General features: G+C 47.8%; 5 protein-coding genes across 7 annotated transcripts; 2 read left to right on the top strand and 3 right to left on the bottom strand.

The window, feature by feature from the left end:
* Positions 1-1,430: 1,430 nt before the first annotated feature.
* On the bottom strand, positions 1,431-6,161 carry LOC101753334 (SURP and G-patch domain-containing protein 1-like protein). 3 transcript variants are annotated; one of them, XM_022824169.1, is made up of 9 exons: positions 5,413-6,161; positions 3,660-3,786; positions 3,451-3,557; positions 3,224-3,367; positions 2,735-2,869; positions 2,471-2,650; positions 1,922-2,100; positions 1,812-1,843; positions 1,431-1,707 (listed from the first exon to the last, which is right to left on the bottom strand). In XM_022824169.1, the coding sequence occupies exons 1-8, from the start codon at positions 5,771-5,773 to the stop codon at positions 1,817-1,819; spliced, it is 1,260 nt and encodes a 419-aa protein (XP_022679904.1). In that variant the 5' UTR covers positions 5,774-6,161; the 3' UTR covers positions 1,431-1,707; positions 1,812-1,816. The 3 variants fall into 3 exon arrangements, with proteins under 3 accessions (XP_022679904.1, XP_022679905.1, XP_022679903.1); XM_022824170.1 differs by having other exon boundaries at positions 1,438-1,704; positions 1,795-1,843; XM_022824168.1 differs by having other exon boundaries at positions 1,438-1,843.
* A 564-nt stretch (positions 6,162-6,725) lies between these two features.
* On the bottom strand, positions 6,726-7,208 carry LOC101758337. Its single transcript, XM_004959728.1, has one exon. The coding sequence runs from the start codon at positions 7,206-7,208 to the stop codon at positions 6,726-6,728; it is 483 nt and encodes a 160-aa protein (XP_004959785.1).
* A 1,432-nt stretch (positions 7,209-8,640) lies between these two features.
* On the bottom strand, positions 8,641-12,672 carry LOC101757917 (protein TOC75, chloroplastic). Its single transcript, XM_004959727.3, has 7 exons — positions 11,528-12,672; positions 11,084-11,305; positions 10,832-10,939; positions 10,223-10,417; positions 9,868-10,116; positions 9,273-9,527; positions 8,641-9,133 (listed from the first exon to the last, which is right to left on the bottom strand). The coding sequence occupies exons 1-7, from the start codon at positions 12,593-12,595 to the stop codon at positions 8,882-8,884; spliced, it is 2,349 nt and encodes a 782-aa protein (XP_004959784.1). The 5' UTR covers positions 12,596-12,672; the 3' UTR covers positions 8,641-8,881.
* Positions 12,673-13,232: 560 nt separating this feature from the next.
* LOC101757520 (GDSL esterase/lipase At5g03600) lies at positions 13,233-14,435 on the top strand. Its single transcript, XM_004959726.1, has 3 exons — positions 13,233-13,281; positions 13,358-13,579; positions 13,657-14,435. Exons 1-3 carry the CDS (start codon positions 13,233-13,235, stop codon positions 14,433-14,435), a joined length of 1,050 nt encoding a protein of 349 aa, XP_004959783.1.
* Positions 14,436-20,753: 6,318 nt separating this feature from the next.
* LOC101752647 (probable leucine-rich repeat receptor-like protein kinase At1g68400) lies at positions 20,754-24,770 on the top strand. Its single transcript, XM_004958050.3, has 2 exons — positions 20,754-22,670; positions 22,777-24,770. Exons 1-2 carry the CDS (start codon positions 21,149-21,151, stop codon positions 23,331-23,333), a joined length of 2,079 nt encoding a protein of 692 aa, XP_004958107.1. The 5' UTR covers positions 20,754-21,148; the 3' UTR covers positions 23,334-24,770.
* Positions 24,771-26,750: the final 1,980 nt, after the last annotated feature.

Below are 26,750 nucleotides of genomic sequence, written 5' to 3'. Positions count from 1 at the left end.
CCATTGAAGTACGACGGTTGCATACTCTGCTGTAATTTTTCTTTCATTCTCTAAATATCTTTTCTTTTGTACATACTTTCTCTTTGTTTTGCTTAATATAGTAATTAGTAAGGGATTCCCTCCTGTTTTGTAAAAAGGCAGTGAGGAAAGCGTCTAAAAGGCCTATTCTCTCTCTTTTTTAAGTGCACTGTGCCCTTTATCTCTTCATCTAGTCATCCGGTCATCCCCATGGCAATCTCCTGCCTCTCGTATTGTTCTGTCTCTCTCTCCCCCATCCATCCACAAAAGCTACAAAGACTTGGAGAGTGAATTTGATTCCTGCGGATTGAGGTCTTGCCTGCAGCTAGAAGGCCATCATTTTTGGGCTCGGTGAGCGCGGAGCCACCGCTGCTGGTTGCTCTAGAGAGGGTAGTGAGAGGCCACGGTGGCAGACTGCCCTGGAAGTCTATCAGTGGAAGCAATGGCAGAGCCGACGCCGGTGGCCTGATTCGGTTGGTTGTCCAGACTTTTGCGCTGCACAGCTCTGTTCTCTCTCTCTCTCTCCATGCCAAGATTCAAGTGGTGTTGACGGCCGCCGGTGGTTGCTGATGTGCTCTCACATTCCCACCGGGCGGCGCATGCGGCTGCTCGAGCGGGCGGCGGTGCGATCCGCCGGTCGAGGGAGCGGGCGCCGGAGCGAGCCGGCGGCCCCAGCGTGCGGAGCGGACCAACGGCGATAGGTGCGGCTAGGCAAATGGAGTTCGCCGATTCTTCGTGGTCGTGGAGGACCGAGACCTGTGGACTCTCGAATCTTCTTCTTTCTTTTTTTTTTTTCATAACTGATTGGATTTCGGACCCACGTACCAGCGTCGGTGAACAGTAGCTCAGCCTCTGAGATTTCGTCTAGTCTAGCAACATTAATATAGAGTAATAGATACGCTTGTGCAAACTTTACGATATTTTCCTAAAATATAAATTTATGTCTCCCTTACTGTGGTTTCCAATCAACGTCACCCATTAATGCAGCACATCCGAGACCGAGAGGCAGAGAGCATAACAGTAAGGTCAGTCTGTTTCACGAGAGTTCATGCCACACCAAAATTGCTAACTTGGCAAGGTAATTAATAAAGATAGTTTCATCAAACAAGAAATGAGTTTAATCCCCATAATACTCATCTAGCACTATTACCTAATTTTCAATCTAAGTAACTATGCAATAAAACCGTGTACTGAGATTAGCCCAACAGGCCATAAGCGCTTAGATCACAATCAAAGTAACCTATTAATTCAGCACATCAGAGTGGCAGAGAGCATAACAGAATTTTAACTCCTACAGAAATAACGCCAAGTTATATGCTGCCAGTAAGTAATAGCTTCCGTACCGACACTCACGTTCCACATAGCTATTCAAATTCCAGAATCCAGAATAAAATAGAACCATTGCAACAGACTTTTAGATTATGCCTCCCAGTATGGAAATATGATATTGCGGCAATAAATCCCAACAAAAAGATGAATAATCAGGAAAGATATGTTGTCATCCAAGAAGGCAATACATCACATTATGAAACTATGCTCCACGTTTCAACACATCACCATGGAAGTGAATTTAAAGCAACAAAGATCAACACTACACAAAGAACAAAGCTACGGTTGAACCCCCCGTAAGCCTCAGATCTGTGGCATTCCAAGATATATGCTGACTAAATGAGCTTCTTAGTTTTTCTGCTGATGAACAAAAACTTTCAATGCTGTTAGTCATACTCCCTAGCTGTTAGTTATGTGAGCAAAAATACAGCAAAATTGGTGTCTTACATCTTAGATGAACTAACCTGTATCAGTAATATTGTTTCCTTGGATTGTTCTGCAAAAATAGCAGAAGTGTTTAGGCAAACAGAAATAACATACAACTCCTGGAAGTAGACAATGGCAGCAAATATACCAGAGGGTTTGGCCTATAGCGGTATCCAAGCATCATTCTCTTCTTGTATTGCTCGTAGATGTCATCTTCAGATGTGACCTCACCAGGCTTGACAGCACCAACACCAAGATGATCCTTCTTCACATCTCCAGCCATAATGGGATCCGCACGGCCTCTTCTCTCACTACCAAGACCCTCACCTGCACAGTAAATTATATTTAACACCTGGAAGTGGAATGGTGCATATTATCGCTAATTGCCTTCCTATGTGCCTGACAAAAAAGGTTCCACCGGGTAGGGATATTGAGAATTAATGCATGCAGGACAATGCTGAGGAAAAAGGATCCATTGTAAATAGTTCTTATATCTGGTATTTGGGATGGAAGGCTTTGTTAACAGCATACTTTGACAATATTTGAAGGTTTGTTGGATTAATATGACGGTCAAGGTCAGAGGGGTTGATGTACTGTTGCCATAAACATCTGGGACTTTGAAAAAAGATCTGACAGGGTTTGATCAGAGAATTACTGTAATGGTGACTATGTTATTTAGTATTCATCAATGACTGACCTTCCCTCCAACCCATCTTAGATAGAAGTTTGTGGCCAATATTGTCTGCCTGAATCTTAGCCTTCTCGGCAGCTTCTTTCGTAGCCTTTTGTGCTTCAGCATCATTACAGCGTGCCATGAACTTTTCAAGTTCTTCTTGAGGAATGAAGTCACCCATGTGGTGTCCCTTCTTAGGAGGACCTGCAAAACAAGAATTAGTTGTAGAACAAATATTGAAGTTTTTATGTTCTTCCAGTACGGCAAATCATGTTGCAAAAAATGTACCTTGAAGAGAAGGAGGTGGCGGCATTTCATCTTTTGACTGTCTTAGTGGCCTCTTCCGTTCTTCCTGTGCAGCCTTTTTCGCATAGAATTCCATCAAAGCTACAGGATCTGACGGTGCAGATGTATTGTGATCACCTGCAAAATGATGAACTAGCATTAAGCACATATAATAACAAGAAACAGTTCAAGATAGGAAGCAATGGTTTTTACTCCTAAAGCAAACTATAGATCAGGGAGATGACAGGCAGTAGGGTTTTAATGGTTCACAACAGAAACCCTACAATATATCTATTCATTGAAGCTACAAGGATGAAACATAATATTCAAGACATCAGAAATAACAATAAGATACTAAGGCAATAGAAGTGCCTGATTTGGATGACTTGCAAAATGCAAACTCAAACAAATGTAAACAGGAGAACAGTCCAGGAACATAGAGAATGTAGATATATAACATTTGATAAAGGAAACCATGTATGTATATTTTACCATAACTAGATGAGCTTCCTTGGGAAGAACTACCCTCATATGCCCCATACAAAGCTGATGCAGGTGTCTGATAGTTGGACTTTTGTTCAAATGAGCTTTTATACAGACCACTTGGTGCTTTGAAGCTTGCAGTGCTAGAACTAGCTACATTAACAAGAGTATATAGCATCAAGACTTTTATAGAATTTTTAGATATAGAAAATGATTAAAAAAATTGTGCCACAAACCATTTTTTGATGCTTCAGCATCCTTTGACTGACCAAGAGCCTTTTCCTCTTCAGCAAGCTGAAACTCATAATATTTGTAGTCTGGACAGTGTTTGTCAAATAGAAATCTGCAAATAACCCAAGATTTATATCAATAATTTATTAAAGTCAGATTTTAGAATTTAAAAGTAAAACAGAGTTTATCAGAAAAATAAGTAGTGCAGTCGTACTTGAATGGTGTATCTCCAGGATTCCTCTGCCGTGTGATATTCTCAAATTGTCTCCCATTTTTTGCAACAAAACTTGCCAATTTGTCAGCAACTTGCTTCACTGTCATATCATTTGGTGGGGGTGGGGCTGCATGTCACTTAAAGAACTATTAATATCAAGCATATGACAAGGCAATGCAAATTACTGCAGTAGAGTCTCCAACTCTTTCAATCATATCCTTCCTGGCAATGCCAATACAGTTCATCTATAAGCTGCAGTTATCGGAAAAAAAAAAACAAAACCTTCACGACTTTCTGCTGCCTGACTTATAATGAATCCAAACACTGAGAGAAAGATGTTTCTTTTGTAAACCTAACAACGTATGAGCCAAGCATAAACGGAGGGTTTAAATCATGTGGTGCAACAGCAAGCAATTTTCTTGGATAGTTTTAAAAAATTATTAAACACTGTTAGATGGTCGATTCCAACACCAATGTGCATTGCAATTTGTTGCTTTCTAGATCCATTTTTATCATTTGTAAATGCATGAAATCAATACTATAAGGATGTGTTTTGATGTCAGGAACATTTCAAAGCAGAGTTTTTGAAAACCATCTTTTTAATACATGGGAACTGAAATAACATAAATTGCGAAAACCACCATTTTCTACAGTATATAAAAGAACTATAATGCGTTTGGTGGTTTTGGTATAGTATGTTTCCTTTATAAACATATACACTGTATAATTATCCAACAGAGGAAAACTAAATAAAGCATGATACATACATACATACTATTTGCCTATTTGAATGCAGTTAGCTTTGATTATAACAATAACAACAACAACAACAACAACAACAACATAGCCTTTCAGTCCCAAGCAAGTTGGGGTAGGCTAATTATAACAATACTTTATATATATGGAGATAAAAAAAGGCTAAAGTAATACTGTGAACAATCCAAAATGAATGTATGCAATACAGATTAGTCACATTAGGAATGTGTTTACTGATAGTACTGCATGAAATTAGACAGGAATGCTAAATACTTCGCATGTGGTGAGAAAGGGAAATCGTAGCATGCCTCGTGTTTACTTTTTAGGAAAAAGAGGTGTTTAATGGGTTTCCTTCATAAACTCCAAAATAACATGGTGGTTGGAATACTACATTTGTACACTGTTAGTTGTATACCAACACCTAAAAGTTTTTATGCTATGACATATTATAGAAACCATACGAAACCAAAATATACTTGACATCCAAGCAGTCCTATAAGTAATAATTTCACTAAAAATGCATATGCAACGCAATGCTACTTTCTAGTTAAATCAGTATGTGACAAATGAAATAAAAAGTATCTAGTTAGTTCGTTTCACTATCAATATGAATGCAATACTGTCAGGACTCAGGATAACACCCTCAAATGCATGGAACAGAAAAATGTATTAAAAAATGACAATATAACCATATGTGTCGGTGGTATTAATTGGGGTATGGGATTCCAAATTAGAAGTCATCTCAAGAGTAAAACCTATGATATGTCACATATATGGGGAATGAATTCAAAAACAAAAAAGATAAGAGGCAATATATAGCTGATGTTCTAGGACAATTATTGAATTAAAATTCTTGTCGCATATTTCTATCTTATCATTTGATAGCAACTACACCCACAGAACGCCAACAAAAAATCCAAAGAATGGGAAACCACTAATAATTTTGTATATTATAACAGCAATAAATGAATGAATTAATTAATAAATAAATGATTACCAACAGCCCCTGCCGGGGTAGCTGCCACAGGAGCATCAGCTTGCACAGACTTGTGGCGCTTGGCAGGCTCCTCCCTCTCCACATCCTCTTCCTCTTCGTCGGCCGCAAAAATAGGGGCGACCGCGACCTTGGCCTTCTTCAGGCTAAAGGCCAGCTTCCCGCCCGTGGCGACTGGACCAGCCTTCTTCAGCTCGAACGGCCTCTTGTTCGCCGCAACAGCAAACCCCGGCTTGGAGCTCCCGTGCTTGGGAGCCGATGAGGCTTCAGTAGCAGCGGCCTTCTCCTTCTCCTGCATCTCCTGCTGCATCTGCTTGAACCTCTCCATGAAGGAGCCGTCGTTGGCGAAGAGCTCCTTATCCATGCCTCGGCGCAGATGTGATGCTTCTGCAGCACTCGCTTGCCGCCTCAAAACAGCTACAATTCTTTCAACCTCCAATTAACACACCGCAGTCGTCGCACAAAAAATCTAACAACGCACACTCAATCCTCCAAAATAATCAACTCGAATGGCCCAAATACAAAGAGGCCGCGAAACTCCGCCGCGGGGAAATTTGCGGGCGGAAGAGTCCCGGATCGATGCGCGAAGGCTCGAATCACGGGATCGGACCGAACGCGGGACGGGTGGACCTGTAATTTACCTGTACGGTCGAGACTCGAGGGGGATAGGGGGGGAACCCTAGAGAGAGGAAAGTTCCGTGCTGGAGCCGGGTGGGGAATGGAATGGGGATCGATCCGGGACGAAGAGAGTGCGGCGGCGGGAGGATACCCGATTCGCTGCACCGGGTATGGTCCCGTGCTGGGCGAGAGGGCAACCGACCGAGGCCGCCCTGGGCCGGACCGTTTAGGGCTGTGGTTGGGCCGATCCGATCGTAGGAAGTTCAGAAGTTTGAGCGCGCTAGTTCAACATTCTAAACAGTTTGATATAAAATGTTGAATCGATTAGTTTAACAAAACGCTAGATCAGGTCATTGAAATTGTTGAATTAGTTTTTGTTCACAAAATGTGAATCAATTCAATCAAGTTGCACGACCATGCTTTTGTGTAAAGTGTTGAATCATGTCACTTCAAGTCACATTGACATACTACATATTTTTTGGCTTTAAACTCGATACTCTAGAATAGGTAACCATGACATATTTCAGTACATCATAAGCACGGTGAGATGAGTGAGAGGGATCGATTCATGGATATCGATAAATTTTGGAACAAAAGATGCGTGAAATTTAGATGCACGCAAGTAGCAGCTGCTTACACAACGAAAAGTGCAGCAACATACGGGCGGTGCCGGTTCAGCGGAAGCAGCCCGACGACGTTCAGTAACGAACTCTGAAAGTAACACCGATCCAATCGCCATCCACCATACCGAGCTCCTCCGGAGTCCGGTGGCCTTTAACCCGCCTGCCGTTGAACAGGAAGACCCCGTCGCCGTAGTCGACGGTGGGCACCATCTCGTAGCAGAAGTCCATCAGGTCCCGCAGCTGGTCGGTCGTTCGCAAGGTGAGGGAGAAGGACCCGAGCCCTTCCTCTTCCCGCACGGTCAGCGTGAGGAACGTGCTCGAGTCGATCTGCGACGAGAAGGCGAGCTCGTCCCTATCGCGCATCCCGTAGTCCGCCGGCGTCTTCATCCTGTCGACCGGCTCGCCGCGGTGCAGGAAGGCCCCCTCGCCGTACGCGACGGCGGGCACCATGTCGTAGTAGAAATCGATGAGGGTGTGCAGCTTGTCGGTCGTGCGCATGGTGCGGGTGATCTCGCGGTACTCTTCGTCCCGGACGGAGAGCGTGACGTACTTCGTCATCGCGGGCGGCTCCGGCGACTCCTTTGCTGGTACTATGCTTTCCCAGGCTTTCCGCCGGGCGTGTGGTTACGACGGTACTGCTGCGGGAGCTGCTTCTCAAATAAACTGTACTAATATAGGAAAACAAATGGAACCTGTGGAGAGAAGCGCAGACAGAAGAAGCTGAAAAAAGTATACCGTTTGGCTACTAGTTTCAGCTTCAGCTTATTTTAGTCATAAGCATGTTTGGTCTATATAACGGGTGTCCGGCATGCGCCGCCGATTCAGTTTTATCACAAGCAGAACGGAGAAGGTTAGGCGGCCATTAGCCCATTAATAATTAACTCCATGCATGCAAAGCCTCCCCGCTCTCCACCCTGCACCGTCCAAGGCAGCCGCACTCAAGACTGAACTTTCCGATTGCTGCGTTCCCATGCGTTAATGCATAGGAGTCGAAGCGATGGAAGATGCCGCGACACTACATGAGCAATTACTCGACATAGGAGTAAATTCTAGCCAAAACTGCAGTTGTGCAGGTAAAGCCGCTTTTCATTTTCTTCTTCTTTTGTTTTAAAAAAATGAGAAAACAAAGGGCTCCCAATCTTAGCCTTAAAGGTTTGAAAATTCACCTAACGTGGGGAGCACAAAGGCGAGGAGGACAAACATAGCAATGGAAAAGAAAAAGGTAACAACAAACGGTGATAATCGGGAGGCGGTAAGGCCATTTGCAGCGAAGGTTTTGTAGGAATTTTTACTTCATTAATAAAGTGATGTGACACATGTCTATACTGACAACTACAAAACTGGACACGGAGGGCCATTCATATGTCAAAACCGGATAAATTTAGCCATTTGGATAGTTTTAGGAGTGGTTTGCAATTTTTTAGAAATTTAAAAAGTTTAGATCTAATTAAAAAGTTCATAACTAATTCATTTCAAATCAGAAAAATATTAAATTGGTGCCAAAATTTTTCTAAAAATGTAAACTATCTGTTGGTGTACTATTTAGCATTATTTAAAACTAGATTGTTCATGTTCCTTGTGTTTTATTAAAAACAATATAACACTTAGGTTTAGTAACAAATATGATGTAAACAATTTCAAATAGAGTATGAACAAATAGCCTACATTTTTAGAAAAATTTTGTACCAACTTCATATTTTTTAGATTTGAAATAAGTTAGTTATGAATTTTTGATTAAATCATAACTTTTTAAATTCTAGAAAATGCGATAGCAATTTCGAAATCACCCAAAGCCCAAATTTATCAAATTTGTGCAATTTAGATTAAAAAATGATGTAAGAGAAGATTGGGTGCTCCGAGTACATCTGGTGCTCTCGTGCACCCGACAGATGCAAGCTGTCGGATGCATCGTGAATGCACAAGTTCTAGTTTGAGAGAAGAGTTTTATCCTCCTAACACTCAATAGGTTTAGTTACCAAGTTCAAGATAATACTCCGAGACTACCATCTAGTACAGTTCCACGGAGGAAGAGAGTACAATGACATCCTTCCATCAAAACGAAACTCTTATTCCAGTTGAATCTGACTTTACTCTCAACCATTCATAACGCGGGCCTTGCTGCTACAAGATTCAGTGACGTTATATCTTCACGAGTTAATTTTATTCTAGAAAGTTGGCAGTCGAATTTACATAGGGCTTTCTGATCGTCAAGCTGGACAGAGACGCGGCCTTCAGAATCTTTCGCCAAATCTCAGGAAGAAGGCTCCCGTACCAGCATTGTGATCTACAGCGTACTCCGCCCTTACCGTGCCGAGCTTGACACCAATGCCATAGGAGGACCCAGAGCCTGCGCGTCGGAAGAACTCTGTAGGGTTGCCCTTCACGTCCTTGGAACTCCCGAGGTCAGTGCCATGCTCAGCAAATACATACACCTGCGTTTGTTTGTTCTTCACAGTGATGGGGACACGCAACTCAGTGGCAACCTGCATGGATATAAGATTCAAAACAAATCCGAAGAAAAGCAAAACCTCCACGACTACGACATGAACAGCGATAACAACTATGCATCATGATTCAGAGTAAGTGCCAAATCCCCCTGAGGATCGATAGTTTGATGCTCACCTCAAGAAGATTCCTGGAAGCACCCAGTTCTCCCATGCCATAGCCCCTAACAGAGTGAGGTCCTCCGATTGCAAATGCATCATAGCTCGGCAGATCTCCTACACAGCCTGCGTAGCGACCATGAATCGCCAAAATTGCTGGTGGTGGCTTGCCAGCACCTTTATCTTGCTTATTCAAATTAATGAACTTTGTCGCTGAAAGCTGATGACGGTTGAAGAATGGATTTTTGCTTCCAATGCCAAGACCTTGGTCCAACTGCGGCCCACAAGAAAATTATAAGTGGATTTACTTTACCATGGAGAACTTTCTATAAACACATGATGCTGTTAAACAAGAACTAACCCAGATATTTAAAATATAACTGAAAAGCAATTATAACATAAACAAGAATACCTTGATTCTAAAAAAATTGTAATGATAACATTTGCTAAAATGTGCCTAAACAGTCAGCATTATGCATTGTGCAGCAGCCTCATACGAAAACAGAAACATCAGTTGTGTAAGGAGCTGGCTTTCTCCTTTTGGCACAGTGCAGTCAATTTGGTTTTAAACACCCAGCAACAATTGAAAATTCACTGAGAACAAAACACCCCACCTGGAATATACATCTGTCACCAATAGTTGCCCCGTTTACAAACTCAGTATTGTCTCGAGTTATATTAGCTTGTAGAAATGCCATTCGATCTACACCGGTACCACTGAAGGTTGTGGGAGGTCCATCCATGTTCAATGCACCACTAGGCAATACTCGAGAACCATGTGTGCATATGTTGTTATCTTCATCGCGTGTTTTAATCTCTTCCAACACGAGGCCATAAGTGAATTTGCTCTGCCTTGTAAAGCTCTGAAAAAAATTTCCAAATGCAGTTTCCTCATGTTAAAAATATATCTTGGGAGTAGATATTTATGAAAATCAAAAGATGAAGAAGGTAATATCAATCTGTGCAAACCTCTGTTATAGTGGCTTTAATTCCAACTCTATCAACCCAGATAGGTGGAGCGTCATCCATGTTGGGGCCAGCAACAAAGACAGGACTTAATTTCCTGACGTTGAAGCAGCTAGCTTTGAAGGTGCGGTTTCTACTACGGTCGTCCACACCATCCAAATAAGGATGGGCATACTCAAGCTTGAATGAGAGATGATCCTGATATCCCAAAAGAAACATGCCGTAAATACAAATATAACGGATCAGTTAAAAATGAAACATATGCCTTGTAAACCATACCAGTACATTTTATAAACTAAATGTTTTTAAATCATGAAACAAGGGTATAATTTTATTTACTTATTTCAGATTGCAGCAGAATGGCAATTAAAGTCTGCAATGTTTCACATTTCAATGCAGAAGACACTCAACTGAGTTCCACACTTCATGTAATAATGATAATTGAAATATGACTCGAAACATATAGTTACAAAGGAAGACTGAGACGGTTATAAGTGACAATTCAGCTAATTTAGTACAAGCAGATCAGAGCGAATGTAGATGTAATTGTAAACCAAAGCAACATTGCATCAAAGCTTCTGTTTTCAATAAAAGAACTCAGTACCAACTCACCTGAGGATTGAGCAGGTTGCTGGAAGTAACAGAACCGACAAGAGATCTGTTTAAACCAGAGATGTTGCGGTGCTCAAATGACACAGTTCCTCCAGGTTGAATTGATGCCTAAAAAGAAAGTTTCCGTGAGATGGGTTGTGAAACATGGATTTATAATGATTGGCGGTTATATATTTATGATGTTTTCTATCATTCAAGGTACAGATTCTGCAGAGAAGAAGGAAAAAAGGTTACAAATAAGTGGTGCCTTACAAGAGTTGGTCTCCCTTGATGCACAGGCACAATGCTCCACTCTGTAGTTACTTCGGCCGACTTTGGTTCATGTTCCTTGAGTTTTATTTCAACCACTACACCCCCTTCTTTTGTCTCGTCAGGGCGAGGGTTCACTTCTATATTGGAGAATAAAGCGAGTGAATTGATATGCTTCAGAGCTTGTTTCCCTGCCCCAATGTTATAGATATGGCCAGGTCGAAGCTGCACAGTGTAAGAAAGGCAGAAGGTAAATTACATGGTTGCAAGAAAGCATATCAGGTCAGAGTAAATGTGTTTGAGAATCGTAATAGAATACATCGAACCAATCAACTCGTGGCACATTAAACAACAATTCATCCATAGACATCTCGAACAGAACATGTTAATTAACCATGGAACTGATGTTGATGTAGTAAGGAAAATTGCCTATATATATATACATACCTGCTGGGGCAGCTCCCGGTCAACGACAGCGATGTGAGTGTTCCCCTCGACGATATTGTCAAGCTTGTCCTGAAACTGGTACTCCACCATGGTGATGTCCCCCTCTACCACCTCCAACACAACCTCGTCGGTGTCGAGGTTCCCGAAGTTCTGCACCAGGGCGAACACAAAGCCCTCGTCGTGGTACCACTTCTCGACGCGGTCCCTCATCCTTTGCAGCACCCCGGCGGTCAACTTCCCCTGCTTCTTCACCATCCCCAGCACCTCCTCGCGCACAGACTCCGGTAGAATGCACCGCTTGGCGCTGCGGATTCGCTGCCGGTAGTCATGGTCCTGCCTCCGGATGTAATCCATCTTCTCCCTCGCCGTCATGTCCTCAGCAGGGCCAGCGTCGGGCGGCGCCATGAGTCCAACGTTGACGCACTTGAACCGTTTGGTGGCTCCAGGCCAGATGTTCTCGGCGTAGGTGACGGTGAGCGCGAGCGTGCCGTCCGGCTTGGGCTTCCCTTGGAGGCTGACCTGCTCGAACATGCCGGAGGAGGTCATCGCCTGGAGCTGCCCGAGCAGCTGCGACCGGGTGTACACGCCGCCGGGGCGCAGCTTGGCCATGTCGTCGAACAAGGGGTTCTTCTCCGCGGCGCTGGCGCGGTCCCGGGCGCGGCAGTCAAGGAAGTTGAGCTCGGAGACCTTGTACCGCTTCCTCCCGTCGAGCCTGGAGAGCGGCACCGGCGTGCGCGTGACCGGGAGCCCGTGCGCGTCCCAGTCGGCCCCCGCCGGCTTCCCCTCGTCCGCGCGCGCCGCTCCGGCGGAGAAGATCCACCACAGGAAGCCGCCGCCGCCGCGGCCTACGGAGTTCCCCCATCCGCCGCCGAGGTCGCAGGCGGCGGCGGAGGAGGAGGTGGCGGAGGCTAGGGCTCCGTCGCGGGAGCTCTGGGTTTGGGGGCAGGGGTTGGAGGATGAGATGCGGAGGGAGTAGCCGCGGGGTTGCGAGCTGCGTGGCGAGGAGGACGACGGTGCATCCTCGGAAGGTTCGGCGGCGTTGGGTTTGCGACGGGAGGTGAACCACATTGCGGTGGCGCCGGCGCCGGCGGAGAGGGTTAGCTTTCCTTCCGTCAGAGTACTCCGCAGATCGATCGATCGACTGATTGATCAACAAGCAATCATCAAACGTAAATTCATCATCATCATGCGTGGCTAAGTAGTAGTGGCGAGGGGTTTTGTTCGTCGCCAAAGAAAAAAAGGGTTCTGTGATGCACAGCCCAGGCCCAGCCGTGTTGATTTCGGGCCAACTTCTATCGTCGTCCGTGCAGACAGGGATGGGGCCCATTAGTGAACGCTGGTCGTATGCATGTATTGGGGTGGTAGCGATGGGCCTCTTCTGCTGTACTGGCCCGGGTATTTTGAGGCCTGGTGAGATCCTAGAGAGAAAAGGCCCGCCAACCCGCCAACTCCGAGCAGGAATCGTCGGCTTTCTGACTTGTTGTTCGTCAGTGTAGCAGCTAGGCTTGGAAACGAGTTACAGTCGGCGGCGGACTGGGCAAACAAGCGCGCCTCCCCCACCCCCAGTAGGACTCGGAACTCGATCTCCCGTGTATAAATTGCGACGCTCGCCGTCGTCCTGGCACCACGACTCAGCAATTGACTCACCTCAACACCCGCGCCCCGCGCAACTCGCCTTCGATCGAAATCCAAGGAACCAGCCAACATGAAGCTTCTTTTCGCCGCCGTCTGCGGCCTCCTACTCCTGCTGAACGGTATGTGTTGTTCTGCTTGCTGTCGTGCATTGTCCTGCTCTCGGATCGGAGCTTTAATTAACGTTGTTGTTAGCAGCTGCTCATGTGGAGTCCCGACGCCATCGCGACAGCGACTCGGGCCGGCGGTATAAGCTGTTCGTGTTCGGCGACGAGTTCGCCGACGCCGGCAACTTCCCGCTAGCAGACCTGACCAAGACGACGCGCGCATGGTACTACCCGTACGGCAGCAACGACAAGGAGCACGGCGCCACTCCAAGCGGCCGCTTCTCCAACGGCTTGGTCCTCTCTGATTTCTTCGGTACGTAATAATAAGCTCGGATCAGTACTTAATATTCTAAATCCTGGCCCTGTCTCATCAATACATAATTTGTGCAGCGAGGATTCTGGGGCGGAAGGAGTCCCCTCCGGCGGAGAGTAAGAGGAAGCAGGACGGCGTCGATCCGTCCGGCATGAACTTCGCCGTCGGCGGCGCCGGCGTGGTGGAGGGGACGAGCGACGCGCCCAGGCTCGGCAGGCAGGTGGACAAGTTCAAGAGGCTGGTCAGGCTCGGCATCATCGACGAGGACCTCACGGACTCCGTCGCGCTCATCGCCTTCTCCGGCAGGCGCGACTACGAGCGCTTCAACGACATGACCAGCACGGAGGTGAAGGCCAAGGCCCAGGAGGTGACGGACAAGATCGCCGACGCCGTGGACCAGCTGATGGACCTGGGCGTCGAGAAGGTGGTGGTGACCTCGCTGCCCCCGCTCGGGTGCACGCCGTGGCTGTCGAGGTCCGAGGACGGCGTCTACGATGCCAAGTGCGACAGCCAGAAGGTGGCGAGCATCCACAACTCGTACCTCGAGGAGAAGGTGTTCCAGGACGAGGCCGTCTTCAACCTCGACCTGAAAGCCGCATTCAGCCACTACGCGGGCCCGTCGCCGCGATCGAAGCAGTTCAAGTACAGGCTGGAGTCGTGCTGCGAGAGCTTCGACCAGAGCGGGTTCTGCGGGCAGGTGCAGGACGGTGAGCCGCAGTACAGCCTGGGGTCCAAGCCGGACAAGTTCTTCTACTGGGACGACATCAACCCGACCCATGCCGGATGGAAGGCCGTCGTCAACGAGTTCGAGGAGTCCATCAAGACCTCATATTCTAGATATACAGCTCTTACTTAGACTTAGTTTATTTACATGCCAGTGACTTTGCTCACTATTATTACGTTCCGATTAGTTTCAATCGAGTCTGTTCTCTAGGTTTAGGAGGGTCATGTGAGTCATTTTTTTTATAAACGTGCATGTATTTCATTAAGAGAATATTAGTAGCAGCAGTTTTTAATATTGTTTTGTATCCAACCGGTAGAGTACCGAGTTACCAACAGCTTGTTGAATTTTGTTCTTGTGGCGTGGTTAGGTGTGGTAAAGGGCCCTCTAATTTAACTTAGCAAATTTAAGGATCAGGCTCAATATGTATCGGGCTATAATAATATATGATTTTGAACTAAAAATAAATAGGGTTGAGTTGGATTGTGAAGGAGGCATGATCCATTACCACCCCTATGTGTGGTATATTTCTGGATGTTTTGCCGGTTTCTCTCCAAGTGACTAGTGCTAATTTTATTGTTTGAATAATGGCCACAAGCTCGTGCTTTTGTTTCTCTTGTGCGTGCGGAGCCAGTAATAGGGTGGAGAAAGTACTTTCTGCAGTCCCAATTTGGTCATTGAGGTTTCTTCTAAGCTTATTTTACATTCATTACAATAACTACTTTATTTTATACTTCTTTTAAAATGTAAGTAGTATATACGAGTATTGTTCTGAGTCAAATCTCTTTAACTTTGATCAAGTTCATAAAAAAGGCATTAAGATCTATAACGTCAAATTATAGTTTCATTGAATCTGCTAAGAAATATGCTGATAGTAGATATTGTTCTATTTTTCTATACATTTAGTCAGAGAGAATAGTTTGGTTTAGAACAACGCTAAAGTGAACTATAATTTAGAATCGAGGAAGTCTATTGAAGTACTAACAAGATTGGCAGGTTCATAGTTTTTGCTGAAGATTGGAGACACGACTGAGGCATTTAATAGCACTTAGCCTCGTGACGTTGCCAACAAATGGCTGATGGACAGGGTGTTCGATACAATTTGGAAAATATTAATTGGATGTGTCAAATTAAGTAGTATCTTGCAATTTTTAGTAGAAAATGATTGGCCTGAAATTAATTGACAACTAGTTTTACCTTACAGCAAAAAATTAAGACAGTCCTTGCATGCAGCCCTTACTAATAAGAGCTTGTATTCCGGCGAAATGGATGGAAACCGATGGACAGTTTGTTCAAATACAACTTGGAAGTGATTTAGTGGATTCATATCACATCAGCTCCTGCAATATATAGTTATCTTGTAATTTAGTGGAAATTGTTTGACATAATTTTGGATCGATTTAGTCAGAAGCTCGAACAAACTGCTCCCTTTAGTAGCAACCTCGCTCTTTCTGGTGAACTCAGAAGCTCGAAGAAACTGCTCACTTTAGTCGGAAGCTCTATGATCTTGTGGTCTCCAGTGAGGCAGTGATCTACTCCTAGGAGAGAGACATGCTTGAGGCACAAGCTTCCTGAGACAATTGTATATAACCATAAAAAAATCCAAAGGCATGAAAATACACCTTGACATCATTATTTAGGATAATTGCATTAAGACGGTCATTCTAACTGTAGATCAATTAGCCGACTTAAAAGGACTCAAGGGAGAGTTTTTCTCCCCAATCCATCTCGTGCACCACCGCCTCATACTTGCCATCCGTGCCATTGTTGTTCGACGCATCGATGATGAGACGGAAGTATATGCCTACCAAAATCTGCTTCTCACCACTAACCACTTTAATTTGTTGAACTTGATCGTATCATTTGTCTGCTTGACGTGCATTGCTTACTCTGTTTCTTTACGTAGGTTGTATCAAATAGTCAATACTTTAATTTGTAGGTTTTACTCCAAGAGTAGTCAAATTATATGTTTTCATGTCTCAAAGTTGCATCAATAGATTTATATTTTGCATATCTAAAAAAAAGGCCAAACCACTTTGTTGAACTTGATGTATATCGTAAGCAATGGATCGCATAAAGTGCCTCGTCAAAAACTTTTTACGAGAAGATTAATAAAAAAATTCATCAATAGAAAATGGAACGGCAATGTCTTCAATGAAATCATAATTTACCAGATCAAACTGTTCATGAATCATGACGTACCAGGACGCGGATAAGCTATCGAATGCCCCGAACGCATCTTCGGAATTCCCCCGTGAGCTCTAGACGACTAAAGAGATCTCAGCCGCCTGGGCAATCGATCATCGGGCCGTGGATGATCCAAGTGCTATACCACGAACGCTTGCATTTCGCTTAGGCCTCGTTTGGGTCCAAGGAATTGGAATCTATTTAATGGAGTAGGCTAATTTATGTTGGAATGTGGCATTCCACAACTTTCCAAAGTTTAGATATAAGCCTATCTTAAATTCATGGGGTGGGAGATGGAAATTGATTCTATAGATTATGGTTATTAGAATGGAATTCAATTCTTATAGCACGCTCTTAGACTCGCTTCTCTATAGTAGAAGTGCAGCATACAAGTATCTCTCCTATATCACCAACTATAATATACAACTATATTCCACATACAATTATATTAGCTTAATTAATTTGTGTCTAAATTATGACTATTAGGATGGAATTCAATTCCAATGATCCAAACAGGGCCTTAGAAAAGTTTTGACAGTTGAATTCAGCAGGTAAACTGTGAAGATACATCAATAACAAAGTTTCAAGAGAACATATTGGATCCACCTTGCATGTATAGTAGAAAGATGAATCCTAGTAGATGATACGTCTTTGTAATAATTGGAGACTAGTGATGACTGGCGAATGATAATATAACGACATCCATTAAACGACTGCTACGACGTACTCGCGCGGCCATCGATCGATCAGCCGCCGGTCCGGTGCATCAGGCGTCGTCCCGTCCGCCGCCCACCAGGTCCTCGTAGGAGTCGATCACGTCGTCATCTTGCAGACCGTGCTCCGCCGGCGTCTCGCTGCCCCGCAGCCGGATGGATCCATCGAACATGAAGGTCCCGGAGCCGTAGGTCACGTCGGGCGCCTTCGCGTAGTACGCATCCATGACCGCCTGGAGCTTGTCGGACATCCTCATGGTGTGGAAGACCCTGCGACCCTCGTTGTCCAGCACCTTGAGCTTGATCATGGGTTCGGGCTCCGGCTTGACGACGCCAAGCCTCCTGTCCTGCTCCGGCGGCGGCGACATGCCTGGTCGATCGATCTTCCGGTGCCCGGCGTACTGTTAGTTTGACTGCCTTTGCTGGTGCAGAGCAAGCATCGGTGCAGTGCTGCCTTGGAAACCCCGTCCTTTTATAGGGTCTAGACGCGCGCCAGTTGAATCGACGCTGCACTCTTCGGCTTCTACGTGGCAATCAATTAAGTACACAGAGCTCGAACGTCGATGCGACAGGAAGCGTTAGGATTTTGCTGCCTCCATTTCACAATATGCTTTGACTCGTCACATTCTCCAACTTTGATTCGTAGTCTCTTTCTTTGCAAATTTTTTTTAAAAAAAGAGAGAGCGCTTTATTGATTGCTCAAAAAAAAAATTACAGGCATGAGCAATCAAATGCTCATATAAGTGGGGGATGATCACACCACACTACATTGCGATTTGCTTCGCAAGCTCATGTGCGACTACGTTCTGCTATCTCTTTACATGACTCAAAACGAGACATGGGAGACTTTCCGCTAGGCGCTTAGCCTTCTAGACCGTGAAAAATTATGCTAGCTAGTATCATCTTACTCGCTTCCTTGATTTAGTGAATGACCGCACTGCAGTCTAACTCTAAGATCGCGGGCTCCCTTCAAGGGCCACCCTTCTTTGCATGCCAATGCCTCCACTTCCTGTACGCTCACTGCATAAAAAATGACTCGCCATGCAGATAACAGAATTTTCCTGCCGTTATTTCGGATCACAACTCTAATACCCGCATGACCACTTTGTTTTGAATACATAGCTTATTAGAGCATCTTTAGCAATCTCCCTTTCCTCAATCCAACTATCATATTGAGAGAGTTGATAAGAAAATAGTGTTCCAACAGTCTTCCTTTAACTTTCCCTTTTCCCAATAATTATTGGGACAACCCAATAATTCATCCCAACTCTCCCTAAATAAAGGAGTTGTAACTCTCTCAATACGGTAGTTGGATTGGGATGAAATTATTGGGAGACTGCAAAAGCAACTCTCCCAATAACGATGAAAGTGATATTGGAATATCCCTATTAACTAGTTATTGGGAAATATTTATTGGGAGACTGCTGCAGATGCTCTTATAATACTAGTAATATTTGTAGCAATAAAATCACAACCATAACATTAACTTTGTTTGTTTTTAGTAGGCACATGATGATTTGAAAATATTTATAGATATATATTGACTGATATAGTTTCTATTACAATATACTATTAGATGTATAGAAGTAAGATATTTCATATTTGAATTCATCCATATAACTTTTATACTGAGGATTTATAGAATTTGACTAATGTTTGGTTAAATTATTATAAATTTGACTTTTACATTCCTAATATGTCTAATAAAAATATTTAACGCAATCCACGTTTTGTGTTTGAAAGCAATCTACTTTCAAATGGATCGGTCATGTTCAATCCAATGTTTGAACAGCTGAAACTATATTAAACTTGAAGATCGAACTAGCGTGCGTGTATTTGTAATTGTGTGTGCATGTATATGACCGTTTGCATCATGTACAAAAGTGGGAAGCCAAATTTCCCAATCACATTTTATTTAGGCTGAAAATCCCATTTATATTGGAGATGCCAAATTACATGATACGCATTACGCAGCAGCTACCACGCCATTTCAACGATTAACAAAAGGACGCTAAATGGAGTAAACACAAAATGCAGCAGTTGTAGAGCAAGTAGTGATAAGCATTAAGCAAGGCGTAACGAAAGGACGCTAAATGGAGTAAACACAAAATGCAATAGTTGTAGAGCAAGTAGTGATAAGCATTAATCAAGGTGGCAACCCTACTACAAATCATTGGCATCCTTAAAGGACAAGAGAGTGATTAACATGCTCATGCCAATTGTTGCTGAGAGTCTGCTCGCTTAAAGGACAAGAGAGTGATTTGGTCTCCCCAGTTTTTCTCATGAACCACCGCCTCGTACTTGGCATCCTTGCCATCGTTGTTCGATGTGTCGATGATGAGGCGGTAGTCTATACCCAGTCCTCATGACAATATTTGGAAAGCCAAAATCCCTTTGAAGATAAAAATCTTTATGTGGTTAATCCAAAAAGATGCTATTCTGACTAAAGACAACCTTATAAAACGCAACTGGCAGGGGGACAAAAGCTGTTGTTTCTGTCATATGGAAGAAAACATCGAAACACCTTTTCTTTGGATATGCCTTGGCTAGGTATGTATGGAGCCTTATTGCCATGGTAATTGGTGCTCCATGTAGACCAACTACCTTTGCCCAATTTTGGGAATGGACTAGATAGTATATGTCACAAAACAAAAACATCCATGTGGTGGGGCTGTCAGCGGTCTGCTGGGCACTCTGGAAAGCTAGAAATGCTGCTTGCTTTGATAAAAAATAGGTCAAATCTCCTTCAGAGATTATATGTTCAGCATCTGTTTTCATTTCATATTGAGCAGGTCTTCATAAGCCGGAGGGGAGGACGATCCTGGAGGCTGGCGCTGATGCAATGAAGGCGACGGCGTTGCACTTTCACCCCCGTGAAGCAACAACCGACGACACAGGGATGGTACTGCTGCAGTAAAAAAGAGAAGAAGTGCTGTCCCAAATCAAGCCAGGAAGTCTGGATACAGTGTGATGCTCAAAGCAACTTTGGAGGCTGGTTGAGAAATGTTCCTAGTTTGGTTGGCTGTGAGATGTTTAGCATGCTGTTAGTTCTGTGTCATGTAATAAGTAGGCTCGCTTTATTCCTCCCAGGTGGAAAGGCCGTCTGCACCTGTCCTCCTGGAGATGCTTTTGTAATCTCTGGTGTGACCATGGTGTCGACAACTCTCATACTCTGTAATTTCATTGCCTAAACAGTAATGAAATTTGGACGTAGCCCTTAGTGGGAAAAAAAAAACAAGATGCATTTTTGTGCTCACCACACCACCAGTCGAGTTCTGAGTTGATATACCAAAAACTGCGCGCATACATTAGAATCGAGGTTTCACGAGCATGTCATGACCTTTCATTCAGACGACGGTGCTAACTAACACTGTTCATAATGATAATTAACCTTCCTAGTCCTCCGTAGTACCAGTAGCAATGACTCACTATGAACCCGTTTGGAAGCGTCTCCACCTGCCAATTTGAAGTTTGAACCCGACGCCCCAACAAAATCTTGGCTACTCCGGTTACTGGGCTGGATCGGGTGGCAAGACCTGGCTCGGCCCACAGCACGAACGGACCCAACAATAGATGCCCCGACACCTGAACCCAGTTCAGTGTTCCGGGTTCACTGTGACTCTGGGGGACTAGTGCAACGTGAAGCTGGAATCCATTCCTGTCTGCTCCCCTACCGGTGCGTGGCGCCACCTGACGCCAACGTCCCCACTCGCTACTCCCGTCTCGTCTCGTGAACCCGATACTCCACCACGCGCCGTGGAACCCCGAGCCCTCTTGCTTCCTTTCGGCCGCTTCCGTAAAGCGAAGCGAGCACCAGCATCTCCCCGGCGCGACGACCATCACGGCTACGTGCAGCCCACCAGATACGTCCAAGTTCCTTCTGCCCAAGGGAGGAAAAAGGGCACCTCGTCAGCTCCCCATCCCCTTGGACCTCTCCTCCTGTCCTCCATGGCGCCGCTTTTCACCTCCACCCTCCTCCCCACGACCTCAGCATCGACACCCACCCACGACGTCGGCGCAGGTACCCAGCTTTCCTCTTTGGACCCCTCTGCTCGTCGTCGTTCCACGCCTTTGTGCTCGTGCGCCATTCAAAATTTTCTACTTCCCCGCGCTGAATTGTTACCGGCCCGTGCTATAAAACGAGTGGATAGATTTCTCGGTCAAACACAGAAGAAAATTCTTACAGCTACCAAAATGCCTCGTTTCCACCATTCCACCTTCCTGCTCCTCGCCGTCCTCGTCTACCACCTATCGGTACCTTCTGTGCACGGAGAGGTCGGCAATGGCGGCCACCAGGACCTGCCCGCGCTGCTCTCCTTCAAGTCCTACAACCCGAACGCCACGGCCCTGGCGACCTGGCACGGCCCCAACCCGTGCTCCAGCACGTGGTTCGGGATCAGGTGCTCCAGGGGCAGGGTGGTGGGGGTCTTCCTCGACGGCGCCTCGCTGGCCGGCGAGGTGGCGCCGCTCCTGCGGCTCAGCCATATCAGGGCGCTCGCCGTCAGGAACAACTCCCTGTCCGGCGCCCTCCCCCCGCTGGACGACGCCACGGCGAGCCCGTGGCTGCGGCACCTGCTCGTCGCCCGCAACCGGCTCACCGGGAGCCTGAACATCTCGCTGGGTGCTCTGCTCACGCTTAGAGCGGAGCACAATGGCTTCCGTGGAGGCCTGGAGGCGCTGCGCGCCCCGTCGCTCAGGAGCTTGAACGTGTCCGGGAACAAGCTCGCTGGGGAGATCTCCGGCGATCTGTCCAGGTTCCCGAGGTCGGCTTTCGGCGGCAATCTCGCTCTCTGTGGCACGCCTCTGCCAAGATGTGTTCGTGCTTATAATGCGTTAGGATCGGATAGTTCTTCCAATGCTACCACCAGTATCGCTGCTCAATCTCCTGGTGCTGCAGTGAACGTTAGTGGTAGTGTGCCTTCCAGTTCCAGCAATGGAGGTTTCAGTAAGCTTAGCTTGACTGCACTCATGGCCACCGGCATTGGCAACGCAGTGCTCATCACGGTCTCGCTAGCCATCTCCGTGGCCATGTTCGTCTACATGAGGAGGAAGCTCCGGTCGGCGAAGGACGCCTCCGACGCGGCACTCTGCTTCGAGGAGCAAGAGAAGAGGGCGAACGGGGACGACAAGTGCCAGAAGAGCGGCGGGTTGGTCTGCTTCGAGGGCGGCGAGGAGCTGCGGCTGGAGAGCCTCCTCAAGGCGTCCGCCGAGGTGCTCGGCAAGGGCGTGTCCGGGAGCACCTACAAGGCGGTGCTCGACGACGGCATCGTGGTGGCCGTCAAGCGCCTGAGCGCGCTGCAGTTCCCCGCCAGCCGGAGCAAGGCGTTCGACCGCCACATGCGGCTCGTCGGCCGGCTCCGCCACCGGCACGTCGTCAGCCTCAGGGGGTACTGCAACTCCAACGGCGAGCGCCTCCTCGTCTACGACTTCCTCCCCAACGGGAGCCTCCAGTCCCTTCTGCAAGCCAGTGGTGCGTCGTCGCGCTGAAATGAGATAATGAAATCCCAAATGCATTGCCAATTTGCAGTCGGTGCAAGAAAGCGAGTGTTCCTGACGGGCCGTTGTTGTTGCTGCAGGTGGTGGCGCGAGGAGCCTGGACTGGGCGGGGAGGAAGAGCATACTGTTCGGCGCGGCGCAGGGCCTGAACTACATCCACACGTTCCCGGCGCGGCCGGCGCTTGTGCACGCGAACGTGAAGCCGTCCAACATCCTCCTGGACGAGCGCGGCGGCGCGTGCGTGTCCGAGTGCGGGCTCATGCGCTACGCCACAAACATCCAGCAGTCCGTCGTCCCGCAGGCCGCTCGGTGCCCGCCGGACCTGTTCCTGGGCCGGGCGGCGACCGCGACGTCGTCGGCGGCCCCGCCAGCGGCGAGCGTCGGGTGGCACGGGTACGCGGCGCCGGAGCTGGCGTCGGGCGCGGGCGCGAGGGCGACGCAGGAGTCCGACGTGTACAGCTTCGGGATGGTGCTCCTGGAGGTGGTGACGGACCACAAGGCCGCCGACGGCGAGGAAGGCGGCGAAGGGGAGGAGACGATGGGGATGGTGAAGATCGGCGTGCTGTGCACCGCCGAGGCGCCGGAGGAGAGGCCCACGATGGCGCAGGTGCTCGCCATGATGAGCGAGTTCATGTGACGCAGCTGTGCCTGGCCTCTGCTTGTCGGTCGCCGACTCGCCATTGCAATTTGTCAGTATGTAACTGCAGTGCGTAGACTCTAGCTACCTACGTTCCAGGTCTTGAATCGAAAAAAAAACCTTCTACTTCGTCTACTATAATTGGAGCTTCCTTTCAGAAGCTGCCCGATAATCCAGAAATGAGGCACTTAAAAATGCAACTCAGTTATCTTACAAATATAAACGCCATCGTGGGTGTCTTATGTGGATGAAAAAGAAAGGGGGGGAAAAAACCAAAAGATTTGTTGTATAGAGCCAAAAACTCTTCCATTGTTCTCGCTGGATTTAGCTGAGCACAGATGTAAGTAAGCGGCCCAACAAACTGGCCCAATACATTTTCAAGCAGGCCGGAGAAAACACAAAGGTGGCCCAGTGGTGTGTAGAGCTGGCACTGGCCCAATCCCCAGCTGTGTACGCCAACAACTTTGCGGAACTCGACCTGCATTCTGCACGCTCTGAGACTCTCGGTCGGCAGTAGCCAGTACAGTAGGAAAAGGCATCGAGCTGGAGCCATCGACCAGCATCTAAATCCACGAGCACGGTCAAAATTAAGCAGTCCTGCAATTCCATAAAGCACATATTAGTCGGGTAATACTGCAGCGATTGCGACGGCTCACCATTTCCAGCTTGGAGCATGCCAGCGCTGATACAGCGGGTACGGCTGCCCCTACCAAGACAACTCATCTGTGGACCAGTGCTTAACGAGCAGCACATGGCTTCTTGGCTGGCAAGTGGCGACGCCAACATGCTTCAATCATTTCAACGTTCGGATCCCTCACCAAACTAATTAAGCAACCCCGGCCCGGCATCTCCTAACGAACTTCACGAGGACTCCGTGCCACAGCATTCTTTTCGAGGGAGGGAGGAAAAATAAAGCTTGTCAATTCTGAATTGGTTGGTCATAAATGAAAGTCGTTATGCCGGTCGTTTTGCTTAGAATTCAGATGGTGGGTTCCTTAGTCGGTCAAATCGATTTCAGATTCCAATTACATCTTTGAACTGTAGCCTGCACCCCTTAATTTTCAGGTCGTAAGAATAGTAATCGTTTTTTTAAGAGAGATGCACCGTTTTCTTTTTCTTTGTAACGGAAGAACTCGATTGAGGGAGAATCGTTCGACAGTGTTTTACAACAATCTGCACATCGCAAGTTTGCAGAGCAAAACACAACAAACTGAATACGCAATTCTCATGTATATTGTATATAAGATGAAAAGAATCAAATAAATCATCTCATTGATAAACAGAAGCGCAGCGGGTACATGATCTCCACCACAAAGAGTGGTGCGTCGACGCACGTATCCAACCACGCGCGCACACCTCCACCCGCCGCCGACTCGTACATACACACGCCCACCGACATCCCTCAACACGCGCCACGAACAGGGGACTCGACTCACGCCAAAACGAATCATATCATCATCAGCAGGCCCGACCGGCCAGGGAGCACGACGGCATCCCCGGACGACGGATCTAGCAGAAGAGGTAGCCGAAGGCGGCGGCGGCGAAGGACGCCGCCGCGAGGGGCACCGCGGCCGAGGCGTCGGAGGTGGGCGCTGGCGCGGGGGCCTGGGCGGCGGCGGACGCCACGAGCGCGGCGGCCACGGCGGCGGCGGCGACGAGCTTCATCCTGAGGCCGGCCATCTGCGACGACGACGACGACGAGTTGGGTCGAGCGGTTGGTTATTGGGGCTGCCTGAGATCTCTCTAGGAGAGTTTAAGCTCTAGAGAGATGCGCGCAGGCAGGAGGGCGAGGAGAGGCGGCTGGATGGCTTGATCGGGAGGTGGGGGAGGACGGTGCGCAGGGGCGATGGTTTTATAGAGGAGGCCTAGGGCCGCCGGGCGCGGCCAGGTAGGTTGCGTGAGGAGGTTGTGGGGCGACCGGGCGAGGCGAGGGTAGGCCCGCACGGCGCGCGGCTGGCTGGCCATTTGTTGGGTTCCGCCGCGTTTGGTGGCGCGCCCGGTCTGGCAGCCTGGCATTGCCTCGCGGTTGCGCGGGCCGTTGGGATCCTCTATGCTGACCTGACCACGCACGCGCGCCTGAGCGCGTCCGTCGCCGGCCGCCGCCTTTCGTTGCGCGTCTTCACGACGGCACGAGCCGCCCGCGCGAAGGAAACTTCGTTCCGTGGGGTATATTCCTAGCGCTCCTGAAACGTGTGATCCTGACTCGCTTGATAACAAAGTTGCTTCGGAACGCTTCGTGGCATAAAAACCAATCTCGGATTCCTCAGTAAGGTAATTTTGCTCGTACTAGTTTAGATTCAAAAAAGAGAGAGAAAATGTTGGCTGTGTTTGGAAAATGCCGCACGGATTTTGTGATGGCCCTTCGCTAGTACTACAGGACAGAGGACACGCCTTGGCATGATGAGCCCCACGAGGGGTGGCACGGAGGGGCGGATCCAGAGGATCGGCGGGAAACGGTCATGCGCGCATGGGCGAGACCCAAGCTGGTGGCCACAGCTGGCGTGACAGTTGCCAACGGCCCCCACACACTAGCTGTCCGCGTAGTAAAATACTCCGCCGTATCGCGGCCACGCCACCCACCACCGATGTTCGGTACTTCGGTTCGGCGCCCTTCCCTTCTGGCCCCGTCCGCGCGTGCCCTGCCTACAACCACGCACGCCCACGAGGCCACGACGGCGTCCTCCCACCGTTGGGCCGGCGGCCAGATATTTCATTTCACCGAGCATCTGACCGTTTCGCCACGGCAGCTGCGGCGGCGGATCTGCGGTATCCCCCGCGTTCGCCGTGGACTCTTCATTCTTCCCGGCCGAGAGCTCAGTCGATGTGCTCGCGGCTTGCCACCGGCCAACGGACTTGCGGACGGACGCGCTGATGATGCATGGTACGAAAATCGTGGCTGCCAAGTGGCAACGCTGCTCTCGCAGGATCGAGAGATCGATGGCGTATTAGGCTGGCGAATCGTGACGGGTGGAGGGCGGTTGGAGAAGCTCGATCCGGAAGGGCGTGTGCGGGTGATCGACCGAGCAAAGCATTGAAGCGTTGCACGGAAAAATGTCCGCCCTCTCGGGTAGTGGTAAAACCGCGTTAGGTACCGCACTGCTACTGGAACATTCCGCTTGTTTTTTCTCCCACTTGGCCGGGACGGGAGCGCCGGGCTGACTGACTTTGCTTCGGTCGTCGTTGTGTGCGAGGCAGGCACTGCGTACGCGTGGCCGCAACCGACTTTCCTCGCGCGTCACGATGCCGGGAGCCACGCCGGGGTCGTGACCGGCCGTGCGGATCTGAGCGTAGTGGGAAAGCGGACTCTTGCTTTGCTTGCGTGGTCCTGAAAACGTCATGGAGGTGAACTGGTCGAGGAGGTGCGGGTCCCTTTCGGATCCAGAACTTTAGCGGGCTAAAACTGGCCTGTTTGTTTCC

The sequence above is a fragment of the Setaria italica genome, chromosome II (assembly GCF_000263155.2).
Source record: "Setaria italica strain Yugu1 chromosome II, Setaria_italica_v2.0, whole genome shotgun sequence".
NCBI lineage: Eukaryota > Viridiplantae > Streptophyta > Magnoliopsida > Poales > Poaceae > Setaria > Setaria italica.
This window is presented reverse-complemented; position numbering and strand designations above follow the sequence as displayed.